A 13,540-nucleotide genomic window follows, 5' to 3' on the forward strand; every position below is an offset into this window, starting at 1 on the left:
TCTTGCAAGCCACAGGACCCAAAAGGAGAGAGAGAGAACAAAAGGGAATGCCCTGCCACAGAGGCAGGGTGGGATGGGGTGGTGGTGGGGGGGTGGGAGGGATGCTGGGACCCGTGGTAGTGGAGGATGAGTGCTGGTGGAGGGATGGGTACTTGATCATTGTATAACTGAAACCCAAGCACAAAAATTTGTAAGTCTATAACTGTACCTCATGGTGTTTCACTAATAAAAAAAAAATGTGTATATGAGTAATAAGAGAGGCATGAATTAATATCATAAAAGAATTCAGAAGCATTAGAAGCTAACATTATAGAAAAGTTTCATTCTGGGTTTAATTTACTTGCATGTTATTTGTCTACTGCTTTTCTGAAGCCCTATAGCCAGTTCTCAGGGAGGATGGATGTGTAGTGGGGCCTGCACTCCACCACGTAAGTTGCATCCTAAACTCTTGATTTGGGTATTATAGAATGAATTGGTGTTTCCCCACATGAACAAATTTCAGATGTGAGAATGAGTCTAAGCAACAGAATGACTTTGTGGAAATTCAGGCAATATGGTGACCACTAGTTGTTTGCTTTCGTGTTGTGAAAAGTCTTGTTGACAAATTGCGGGGCATCTGTGGAGGAGGACCTTGAGGAGATCTGGATGGAGTTCAGTGTTTGACCTTGATCATGACTTGTCTTACCCCAAATGTAATGTGGCTGCAAATCCAGGCTTGTACACTCACTGAAATTTCGTCTTGGAAATTTTGGGTTATTGGGAATGACAAGCTTTATAGGAAATTGTGGCCATATTTCTTTTAATGCAGATGTTTTCTTTTGCAGGTTTGCTCGCCCTCCATTAATCATCTTCTCTGTGGATGGTTTCCGTGCATCGTACATGAAGAAAGGGAGCAAGGTCATGCCCAATATTGAGAAGCTGAGTAAGACATTTTCCTCCACTATGTTCTCAGCTGTCATCCATGGTCCCTGCAGTAACTGCATAGTTACGTGTTTTGAGATCCCTGTACATATTGCTTGAGATATATTTTATTATTTCCAGTACATGAGTGACATGGATTTCCACACAGGAAATTATTCCATTGCTAGTCTTGTTCTCACATCTGAAATTCTGTTTCAGGGTCCTGTGGCACACACTCTCCCTACATGAGGCCTGTGTACCCGACAAAAACCTTCCCTAACTTGTACACTCTGGCCACCGTAAGTATTTTCTTGTTCCAAATTATACAGAACCAAAAAGCTGGTTTTATCCAAAAAATAATGTAAAAGGGAGATTTTCTTTCTTACTGTTCAGAGAAAATCTTTCCTCTTTTTCAGTAGTCATTATTCACAGAACATGCCTCCTGTAACTTTGAATGTCACTGACCTTCATTGCAGTGTCCAAACTGAAGCTTTTGGAGTTGGGGGTGTGATCCAAAGGGTCAACCCCAGTCCATTCAGTCTCTGAATTTTACTCCTGATATTTCATGGCACTATACCATATACCTTCAGAAAGGATCATGAGTTAAAAAAGAAAACTAAAATTTATTTTTTTCTTGGTTTGGGGTCATAGTTGGCATACTCAGGAATTACTCCTGACTCTTTACTCAGGGATCACTCCTGTTGGGCTTGAGGAGACCATATGTGTACCATGACTTGAGCCTGAGTTGACTGTTGACTGTACAAGACAAGTGTCCTCCTTGTGATACTATCTCTCTGATTCCATACCTGAAACTTCTCATGTGTAGTTCTGACTGGACATATAATTGAGAGTTCTCTCAAACACCCAATGGTCTGTCATCATTTTCTAAATTTTTAAACAAAAATTTGACTTTATAACTTCTATTTTTAATGTTCCAACCCTCCAAATTTTACCGTTATTTTTTCAAAACATAATTTTGGGGATCCAGAGTGATAGTACAGGGGCTGGGTTGCATGCGTCTTGCATGTGGCCAACCTGGGTTTGATCCCCAGAACCTCATATAGTCCTCTGAACCCTTCCAGAAGTGACCTCTGACCATAGAGTCAGAAGTAATCCCTGAGTGCTCCTGGGTTTGGCACAGACAACAATAACAACCAAAAGAAACCCCAAATAAAATAACATAATTTGAAGCCAGAGAGATAGTACAGTGAATAGGGAATTTGTGTTGCAGATGTTCAACCCAGGTTCAATCCCCTGACATTTGGTCCCTCAAGCCCCTCCAAGGATAGCTCTGAGTTGCAGTGCCAAGAGCAAGCCCTGAGCACCACCAGCTGTGGCCCCCAAACAAAAACAAAAACAAACATACAACGCCCCCTCCCAAATATGTTTGCCTTATTTGTTTTGTGGTAGAAACAGAACTTAGGAAAAAAGAAAAGTATATTTATTAATAGAAATGTTTTGGGAAGCACATAAATAAATATTAATAAAGGCCCTCCCGTTGATCGTCGATTTGCTCGAGCGGGCCCAGTAACGTCTCCATTGGAGACTTTGTTGTTAGTGTGTCTGGCATATCGAAAACTCTCGGTAGCTTGCCGGGCTCTCCGAGAGGGGCGGAGGAATCGAACTCGGGTCGGCCATGTTGGCCGCTTGTAAGGCGAATGCCCTACCACTGTGCTATCTCTCCAGCCCAACAAATAAATATTAAAACTGAATATAAATTTATTTTATAAGCTTTATTATCATATTTTATTAATTTAAGAGTTTATAAAGCCCAAATAGTAAATTTCTTTTTGAAAACATTTTATTTTAAGCATTGTGATTTACAATATTTATAATGGCAGGTTTTTATGCATAAAACATTCCGACATCATACCCTCCACCAAGGTCCACATAGTAAATTTCTTAACTAACCATGCTAAGTTTCTTAGGGTTTATCATTAGTCCACATGTAACATTTACATTTGTTCATAGAGATACATGCAGCGATTATATACCTTCTGTAAATTTAGAAATTACATATTGCCATAAAACCTCCCATGGGGAGAAATTTAGCAGACAACTGATATGTGTGGGTCATCCTATTCTTGTTCTAACAATAAGTTCATTTTTATATAAGGGGCTGTATCCAGAATCACATGGAATTGTTGGCAATTCAATGTATGATCCTGTATTTGATGCCACTTTTCATCTACGAGGGCGAGAGAAATTTAATCACAGATGGTGGGGAGGCCAGCCGGTAAGTTTTGCATTAAATGTATACTTGCTGAAACTTTTCACCCTTAAACTTGTAACCTGTGAAAAAGATACAAAATGCTTCTGTTTTGATATTATATGCGTGATGCACATACTTGACATGTGTATTGAAGAAGTAATATGTATATGAATCTATATACATGGGAGTATTTATGATAGATACGAACTTACATATATTAGCATATGCATAAAATGTCTATATGTTTGTGTCTGCTCTAGGATTATAACTGTGCCAGGTAAGTGTCTTACCTGAGGTGATAGTGGTGGAAATGCTAAAGAGTGAATTTCAGAAGTGTTTTGAAGAAGGAATAATCAGATATTACTGGGTACTTGATTTGGGGGTACAATGAAAAAGAGAAGCAAAGGATTGTAACTATACCAATTTTTGGCACAAGTCCCATATGAACTCTAAAAGGATATTTGCTGGGGAGACTAGTAGGAGTTCAATAAAAGTTCATGGATTTTTTTAAGAATTTTTTTGGGGAGAAGTGATACCACCTTACAGTGCTCAGGGACTATACCTGGCTCTGTGCTCAGGGACCACTCCTCATGGTGCTCAGGGGACCAAGTAGTGCTGGATTCAAACAAAGGTTGTGGCCATAGGCACATGCTAGGCAAGTACCTTAACCCTTGTACAATGTCTCTGGTTTAAGTTTTTAAAAAACTTTTAAGTTTTTTTTTAAAAGATGGTCTAATCCATCTTCTAAAAAAATCTTAACATATGTATATATATATAGCTATATATATATGTTAATATTTTTTCTCGCCCTCGTAGATGAAAAGTGGCATCAAATACAGGATCATACATTGAATTGCCAACAATTCCATGTGATTCTGGATACAGCCCCTTATATAAAAAAGAATAGGATGACCCACACATATCAGTTGTCTGCACTGTAGCACTGTCCTCCTGTTGTTCATCAATTTGCTCGAGTGGGCACCAGTAACATCTCCATTGTGAGACTTGTTACTGTGTGTTTGGCATACTGAATACGCACTGGGAGCTTGCCAGGCTCTGCCATGCGGGTGGGATACTCTCGGTAGCTTGCCGGGCTCTCCGAGAGGGATGGAGGAATTGAACCCAGGTCAGCCATGAACAAGGCAAACCTATCCACTGTAAAATAAAATCTTACGTTAATTCTGGAACAGCAAATTAATACTTTGAAAGAAATCATCCTGTTTACTTCAGATCAAAAGGCCAGGCAGAAAACAGAAAGGGGCGTGGGTGGCTTTGCACACAATGTTTTGCTTGTGACTGTGTGTGGTTAGGCAGCTTGCTTGGCCAGACATGAAGGAGGCAGCATCAGGCAGTCATGGTTGCCCATGTGCACAGCTGAAGTCAAGTGTCCACGACTCTTGGTGGATGGAACAGAACCTGCACAGGAATAGGGCCAGAGCGATCATACAGCAATTACCTTTCATACAGCTGACCTGGGTCCGATCCCCAGGACCCCATATGGTCCTCAAGGCCACCATGAATGACCCTTGAGAACAGAGCCAGAAGTGAGCCCTGAGCACCATTGGGTGTGGCCCCCAAATTAAAACCAAGCAACCAAAGGATTTCCACAGGAATAGATCCCAGGACATGCAGTGAATTAGAAATCTGTCGAAGGAAGGTGAATGTGCCATCCCACATCAGCTCTGTTTGGAGCTGTGGCTCCTTGGAGCACTGGCTAGGAAGAAGACTGGGTGGCCTTTGTGTAATTTGGCACAGCTAGAAGAGTGGACAGTGTGTGTGATAACATCCCTAAATGATCTCGACAGGGGGCAGAGAGAATAGGCAGGCAGGATTCAATCCCCAGCACCCCATCTGGCCCTGTGAGTCTGCTAATAGTGATCCCTGAGTGCAGAGCCAGGAGTAAGCCCTTAGAATGAGTAGGTGTGACTCCAAAGTCAACTCCCAGCTGCCCCCTTGCAAAAAAAAAAAAGTCTCAGACCTAGAAGTTGTTGGCTAAATAAAGACTATAGAGTTATCAAAAAAAATACCTATTGAGGTTTTACTCTAGTTGTCTGAATATTCATATTCCCTAAAAGTCATATCAACGGTGGGAGGATATTGGCACTTTGGTGATATGTGTGGCACAATATCAAATTGTTGTGTCCAAAACATCTATACTACTGTAAACTATGCTGCCTTGATAAGAAAAGTTTAAAAAGAATTTAATCAGTGCACAAGTTTAAATATAGTTTTTTCATGAAAAGAAAAGTGAGGCAGACTTCTCGACTCTCTGCAGAAGCGTTTCTTTATAGTAGAAACTCTGATTCTGCTGTCTTAGTGCAAATGTGACTCCCAGAGGTCTCTGATGACCGAGGTTGGGAGCAGAGTGAATTTGTTTACTGGTGAATTTCATGAACCAAGTTTATGAGAGAGGAACATTTCGTGTATAAATAAAATGATTGAAATGAGAGCTCTGTTGTGCTGTTGCTAGTTGGTCTTTTACATTAATTTTGTCATGAAAGCAAACTTGCCTGAAGAACCAGAAAAGATAGAGAGATAAATAGTAATTTAATCCAATTGGGTCACCTTACACCAAATGTTGACATTCAGCTTCCTCTGGGTTAGCAGAACTCAGAAGATGAGTCCACATATTCATTAACTTTTTCAGAAGCAGAGCAGAGGGAATGCTGCTAACCTGCCCCATGAAGTGAAGTCTCTGTTTCAACTATTTGCCTGTTTCCTTATAAACTCTCCAAGGCAACTCATTTGACCAAGTTTTCCCACCTTTCTAAAGCTACCCATGATTTGCAGTGAAACTGATTCGTGTTTCTATCTTCTTGACCAAGATGCCACTGTAAGAATTCCAAGGACATACTTGCTTTAATTTGAAAACAAATTTAATCGAAAACTGGCATTTAGGAAGAACATACTACCCATGGTAAAAAGAGTATAAGAAGGTGCAAATACTATGAGAAGAGCTAAATCTTAATAAATATTCTTCAAGATTTTAGACCATTCTCCCAGAGTCTTGTGTATTTAAACAAAATCACCAGAAAAAAATAAGTGGAGTAGAGAAAAATATTTATAAAGATCTTAGGTAATTAAGTTAGACTCAATTTGTTTTTACTAAGTGATTAAGCCATGAAAGAAATTTGGCTACATAACATAGAGGTAGACTAAATGGTGAATAAGAACCACTGTTATTTTAGTAGATGGGATAAAAAATTTATACAAAGTCCATCTGAAAATTAGAATCTCATTATTAAGCTTCCAAAATGAATTTCTATCCATTTATAAGCAAAGTTCCATGGAGAGTATCATGCTAAGTGAAATGAGTCAGAAAGAAAGGGACAGACATAGAAGACTGTCTGTGTCTATTATGTTGTTTTATACTCCACAAATGAGTGCAGACAGTCTGCATAACTTGAGGTGAAACAACAACATAACTTGAGGCTGAAACCTAAGGATAGTAGATATACAGGACAGGAAGATTGCTCCATTGCTGGAAGCCTGTCTCATGAGCAAAGGGGAGAAGGCAGCTGGAATAGAGAAGGGATCACTAAGAAAATGATGGCTGGAGGAATTGGTCAGGATGGGAGGTGTGTGCTGAAAGTAGGTAAAGGACCAAACATTATAACCTCTCAGTGTCTATATTGGAAGCCATAATGCCCAAAAGTAGAGAGTATGGGGAATATTGTCTTCCATGGAGGCAGGGGAAGGGTGGGAAAGGGGGGGGGGGAGATACCGGGGATATTGGTGGTGGGGAATGTGCACTGGTGGAGGGATGCACTGGTTTGATTATTGTGTGATTGTAACCCAAACATGAAAGCTTGTAACTGTCTCATGGTGATACAATAAAATGTAAAGAAAAAGAGAAAAAAAAGAATTTCTATAATTTAGTTTCAGTTTATCCCCCCATGTAACCATTGCACCTAAATTGAGTGTGCTTTTAACTTGTTAATCTTAGGAAATTTGCTATGAGATGCTGTCACTCAGTATATGATCTGAAATTTTTCATTCATGTTTCAATGGGATTCCTTTTGTTGTTTTAAAAAGTGTTTATTTGGGACCAGAGTGATAGCACGGCAGGTAGGGCATTTGCATTGCACGCGGCTGACCTCGGTTTGATTTCCAGCATCCCATATGGTTCCCTGAGCACCACCAGGGGTAACTCCTGAGTGCAGAGCCAGGAGTAACCCCTGTGCATTGCTGGTGTGATTCAAAAAGTAAAAAAATAAATAAGTAAGTAAGTAAAAGTAAAGGCCCTCCCATTGATCGTCGATTTGCTCGAGCGGGTAACGTCTCCATTGGAGACTTTGTTGTTACTGTGTCTGGCATATCGAATACTCTCGGTAGCTTGCCGGGCTCTCCGAGAGGGGCGGAGGAATCGAACTCGGGTCGGCCATGTTGGCTGCCTGTAAGGCGAACGCCCTACCCGCTGTGCTATCGCTCCAGCCCATTATTTATTTATATTTGGCTTTTGGGCCACACCTGGTATTGCTCAGTGCTTACTCTTCCCTCTGAACTCAGGTTTCACTCTTAGTGGGTTTGGGGAACCATATGGGGTGCAAGGGTTTGAACCTGGCCAACTGCATGCAAGGCAAGTGCTGCCCCCATTGTGGCTCCTAAAATTGTTTACTGTTTTTCTTATTACAGAAGCATGTTCTGTGGAATTCCTTAAATGCTTGTTTTTTTTAACATTATTTTTGCCATAATCCTACAATTCCTAATCCCAAATTATCAAATGGGGAAATTCTTGGGTCTGTTTTAATCTGAAATCAAAATGGCAAAGAATAAATGGGATTCTCAGGTGTCCACTAGACACAGATATTTTGGAAACAAATCTAGTAGACTCCCTGATGCAAGTCTTTTATTTTTATTTATTTATTGGTTTTTAGACCACACCTGCTGGTGCTCCAGGCTTACTCCTGGCTCTGTGCTAGGGATCACTCCTGGAGGGCTTGGGGTACTGGGAAACAAACCTAGATGCAAGGCAAACACCCTACTAACTGAACTATTGATCTGGCACATGACAGAAGCCTTTAGAGCCATAGTTTTTGTAACAAGGGGCTTCTAAACAGAGCAGACACATTATTACTTCTTAAATTGTTTAGACTAGATATTTTCTGCCTGTCTTGGTGATGCTGTAAGTTGGTGCCAAGGCCATCCTAGTGAATGACAGTAGTGTAGAAATGCATGTTCCAGGACCTGAGCTATAAAACAGCAGGTATTATACTTTTACCTTACATGTGGCCAGCCCGGATTTGATCCCTGATACTGCATATGGTCTTCTGAACCTGCAGGAATGATCCCTGAATACAGAGCCAAGAGTAAGCCCTGAGCACAGCTAGATGTGGCCAATCTCCCCCATCTCCCCCAGAATTTGTTCCAGGACAGCAAAATGCAGAATGACACTGGATTTGGAGTGAACCACTAGGTCATAGGGACACATTTAATAGAGAATGGAAATCACTGCATTCCTCTCTTTTTCTCTTTTTTTCATTTTTCTTTGATTTGGGGCCATTCCTGGCAGTGCTCAGGGCTTATTCCTGGCTGTTACCTTAAGGATCATCCCTGGTAGACCTTGCAGGACCATATGTATGCTGGGAATTGAACTGGGTACTATCCTTTCAACCCCTCATCCCTTTTATTATCTTGCTGAGACTTTACTTTTTTTTTCAGAAAAAAATTACTTTTCCTTTATTCTGTTGTTTCTTTTCCTTAGATGCTCTAAACTAGTATTTTCTTCCTTTGTTTACTCTCTCTTAATGTGCTGAGAAAGGTTTTAGCTCATCTAATCCATTTGCTACTAGACTATGATTTATTCTTCACATTTTACTTGAACTATACCTGTAGACAGATGTCATAAAGGTCCCTTGACTTTGGCTATGTTCAGAGTCTTTAGTACTGAGTTTTCATATTATTTACTATCATGAATTTGATCAAACTTTCTTAAAATTAGTGATTTATATATATGTTCTATACTTTGTTTTGTTTTGATTTGGGGCCACACCATCAGTGCTCAGGGATTATTCCTGGCTCTTCACTGAGGAATTACTCCTGGCAGTGCTTAGGAGACCATATGGGGTGTCAGGAATCGAACACAAAAGTGGGTCGTGTGCAAGGCAAATGCCCTACCCGCTGTGCTATCTCTCCAGACCCTCACTGTATGTTTTAGATTGTGACCCCTATGCGGTAGGACTTAATTTCTCTCTCCATTCTCAAGATCTACTCCCATTCTCTGATATATTTAGTCATCACTGCTACCTCTGTACCCACAGAGGAGGTGAGTTTACCTTCTTCCTACTTATCTGTCTTTCCGAGAAGTTCTCACTCCACAGTCTAATCCGCTACAGCCCTGATCTACTCATCTTTAATTTGTTCTGTCCCTTGAATCTCGCTGATGATCTATTCCTGCTCACAGGGGGACCCCACCCTCCCCTCTGGTCTCCCAGAATTCTTCTTGCTAGCCCCATGCCTTTGAATGCAAAAGAGTCATTTCTCTGCAAAGAACTGTTAGAAATTCTTCTACAATGGCAACTCATGATTTTGTAGAAAAGACTTCCAAAAAATTCTTTCTCAAAATTTCTATTCCTCTCACACAGTTATATACTTAATTAAGAAAAGGTTGAATTTTACACTTCTTTCCTTTTGGTTTCAGTGGGGATGCTTTCATTTTTCTGTTTCAGAGAATTCCTGAGAACATATTAAGAAGCTACAATATTACTTCCTTTTTCCCCCTTTTCAAAATGTGGCCTCTTTTCACTGATGTCAAAAGTAGAACAAAGAAAGGAACAAAGGGGTTAAAGGTAGGAAATTCCCAGCTGGAAAGATGGCACAAAGAGCTGCAGGAACCCCATGGTCCTCTGAGCACCACCAGGAGCTCCCCCCTGAACTCTAAACATGATTAACACCACCCCCACCCTTCCCTTCCAGCAACGCTTCCTTGTGTAGCCCCTCAAAGAAAGGCAGAGGTAGCTCAGTGGGCGGGACTGTATGTTTCACACACAGGAGAGCCAGGTTTCCTGAGCACTGCCCAAGGTGAACCTAGGACAGAGAGATTGGAGTAGCCCCTTTGTACCTGAGCACAGCCAGGTGTGACAACCCCTACCCAGAGAAAATGAAAGAAAAAAGTCAGGAAAACCCAATCCAGGGCTTAATCTCACAATTTAAAAAAACTATGTTTTGGGATAGAGATGTTACACAGAGGTTAAGGCGTTTACCTTGCATGCTGCCTACCCGGGTTTGATCTCTGGCACTGCTTTTGGTCCCCTATGCCCACGAGGAGCAATCTCTGAACACAGAGCCAAAAGGAAACCCTTGCACTCAGCTGACTGTGGACCCCCCAAATTACATTGTTTTACCAATTTCTCAGGAAATGTAGATTGCACTCAAAAATCAGAGAAATTCTAGTTCTCTCATTTTTCTGAATTAGTAAAGAACTTGAAACTTCTGCCTTCCCCTTCTTTAAAAATAGGCCCAGAGGTCTGCTTTTACTTTTCTTCACTTGGACCAATATTTTTGTGCCTTTCCCCCTCTGTAATTATACCAAACCCACAACCTGCAAAAGAACTGTTCTAGTTTTTTTTTTTGTAATCCAAGTTCTGAACTGTATGCTTCAGTCTCATACCATTTGCAACAAAGTTTTGACTTTGTTACTGCTAGAATTCTGCTTGATATCTTAATATAAAGATCTTTAAATTTTTTTCAAGTATTCATTCTTCTATGCTCCTTTTTTTTTTACAGCTTTCTGAACATGTTTCTGGTTTTTCTTTAGAAATCCAGTTTAGCACAAATGATACCAGGAAGTGAGGAGAAGTAGTTTGTCCTTCCTTTTGAGAAGAAATACATTTTTAAAAAATTTTTGGGTCACATCCGGCAATGCTCCTGGCTCTGCACTCAGGAATTACTCTTGGTTGTGCTCAGGGGACTATATGGGATGCTGGGAATCGAACCTGAGTTCGCCGTCTGCAAGGCAAACGCCCTACCTGCTGTGCTATCGCTCCAGTCCCAAGAAGTACACCTTTTTACCCTCCTATTGTCTTCATCCTTCACAATGCCTTTAAAATGGCTTGATATCTTTTAGTTGCTATTATTGTGGGGAGCAAATGCCCTACCCGCTGTAGGGCTACTCCAGCTGGGGCTGGAGCGATAGCACAGCGGTAGTGCGTTTGCCTTGCACACAGCCAACATGGCCGACCCAAGTTCGATTCCTCCGCCCCTCTCGGAGAGCCCGGCAAGCTACCGAGAGCATCTCTCCCGCAGGACAGAGCCTGGCAAGCCACCCGTGATGTATTCGATATGCCAAACATAGTAACAACAAAAATCTCCAGTGGGGAGGGCCTTTACCTTTACCTTATTGTGGGGAGCCACAGTCGCCCTTGAGGGGTGGCCATACAGCACCTGGCACAGACTGTCACAAGTGCAAGACATGTGCTCTACCAGGGAGCCACAAGCCAGGCATTTGTACTTATGCACTTAATTGCCACTGTTCTGGGAAGCAGAGCAAGTATAAAGAACAGATGACTCTCTTTTGGCTGTGCGGTTAATTGTCTTTGCTACTTTCTGCCTTTTCTGCCGTTGTTCTTTCTTTATTCCCCTTCTGATGAGCTTTCCCTGGAGCATGAAATGAGTTAGAAGTCACTCCTTGGGTTTCTGGATGCCCAGATGAGGGCCACAATGTCATGGATTCCACAACAGCACGTTTAAAAGTTCAGAGTCATCATTTCATAAAACTATTGAAAAAAAAAGATTTTCTTGTTTTGTTTTTCTGGGTGGCCACACCCGGTGTTGTTCAGGGCTTACTCCTGACTCTGTTCAAGGATCACTCTTTGGTGGGGTTTGGGAAACCGTATGTGATGCTGGTGACCAAACCCGGGTTGACCGCATGCAAAGCAAGCCTCTTGCCTGCTGTACTATCTCTCTGGACCCTAAAAAGAGTTTCTTTAGAAAACTCTATGTAGTGTAGTAGCATTGCTGAAAAGACAATCATGAAGAGGATTGTAAAACACATGACCTCAATAATAATAACATTCAATTAAAAAAGGGGGGGTTTGGCCAGAGGTATATAGGAGTGCTAGCACCAAACCCCAATCACTATTGGGAGTAACCCTTGTGCCCCAATTTCCCCCAAACAAACAAACAAATAAACAAAAAGAACAAACAAAACACCCCAGAAAGAAACCGTCAGATTGATTTTATATTAGTGCTGGTCAAATGTCACCTCCCTTAACTTCCTTGAAAATAGCAAGGCACTGGATGTTTGTTTGGATATGAGTATACTCTGCTTGTGTCTTGGAAATTAAAATTAAGGATGAAGCTAGATCATGTAATAGACATAGTTTTGAGACATGTGTGTGATGTCCACCACACAGATGGAGTGCATCATCTTGTAGTGGAGGCTCTGGAAGAAGAATGAATGAGGGGCTGGAGAGATAGCACAGCGGGTAGGGCTTTTGCCTTGTACGTGGCAGACCCAGGTTTGATTCCCAGCATCCCATATGGTCCCTGAGCACCTTGAACGCCTGAGCCAGGAGTATTACTAATCCACAGTAACCTCTGTGCATTGCTGGGCGTGACTCTCCTCCTCCCCCCCCCCAAAAAAAAAAACGAATGAAAATTTCAGGGAACATTTTGAATCCAGGTTGAACTAAGCATACTTGGGTCAGCTCGGTGGACAGGAAGTGGCATGGTACTCTGGTGTGACCTCCCAAAGGGCGTTCTGAAGGGTGTGCTGAGCCTGAGACTTTCAGCCTCTGCTCCCGCCCAGTGGGACTAGAACTGCCTTCCCTCCAGGCTGATGTCATTCATTAGCAGCTCCTCATCTCAGAGACACTGGGGTGGGACTCCCTCATCTGCCAGCAGCCCAGCTGTGAGGAGGGGGCGGAGTGTTTTCCTTCCCCTCAGGAAGCTAGCAATTCTTGCTGAACTCCCAGATCTCCACTCCTCCGAATTACCCCTTTTCTTTCCCATTAAGGGTTTTCCCTGGAGTCAAAGAAGATGCAAGTCTGCTGACAGTAAAATCACCAGAGGGACTGATATGAAGAGGAATTTTCTCATATAGGAGCAGACTTTTCTGTTCAGTGAGAGACCAGAACTTTCCCAAGGTGTCTTGAATGTGCCCGGAAGCTTGCGTTTGTTTCCATGATTGCCTGACAAAAGTCACTGAGTGTTTTACCAAATCCAGTTTTGCTGATTGAAAATGTACTGACTTACTGAAGCTTAGAATCATGGGCTAGGTAATACTATCTAGATTTTCAAGCAAAGCAAAGCACCCACAGCTGTTAATTTGCCAGAGTACCTGGTGTCTGAGAAAGCCTCAGCTCAAGGCTTAAAAATCAGAGATTCTTTGCTCAGCTGCTGTTTTCCTCCTCTCATTGGGGAAGAGTGAGATGGAAAGAATACTTTTTCCATTTTTAATTTTTATTTAATTTACCTATTTGATTAATT

At 41.7% G+C, this 13,540-nt stretch overlaps 1 protein-coding gene across 5 annotated transcripts in view; it reads left to right on the forward strand.

The window, feature by feature from the left end:
* ENPP2 (ectonucleotide pyrophosphatase/phosphodiesterase 2) overlaps positions 1–13,540 on the forward strand; it is a 135,606-nt gene that overhangs the window by 66,604 nt on the left and 55,462 nt on the right. For all 5 annotated transcript variants that reach the window (XM_056110470.1, XM_056110449.1, XM_056110477.1 and 2 more), the window contains exons 6-8: positions 825–922; positions 1,120–1,199; positions 3,017–3,136. In XM_056110470.1, coding sequence (XP_055966445.1) covers positions 825–922; positions 1,120–1,199; positions 3,017–3,136 — 298 coding nt within the window. The remainder of the gene's footprint in view (positions 1–824; positions 923–1,119; positions 1,200–3,016; positions 3,137–13,540) is intronic.

The sequence above is a fragment of the Sorex fumeus genome, unplaced genomic scaffold (assembly GCF_029834395.1).
Source record: "Sorex fumeus unplaced genomic scaffold, SorFum_2.1 ptg000002l, whole genome shotgun sequence".
Taxonomy (NCBI): Eukaryota; Metazoa; Chordata; class Mammalia; order Eulipotyphla; family Soricidae; genus Sorex; species Sorex fumeus.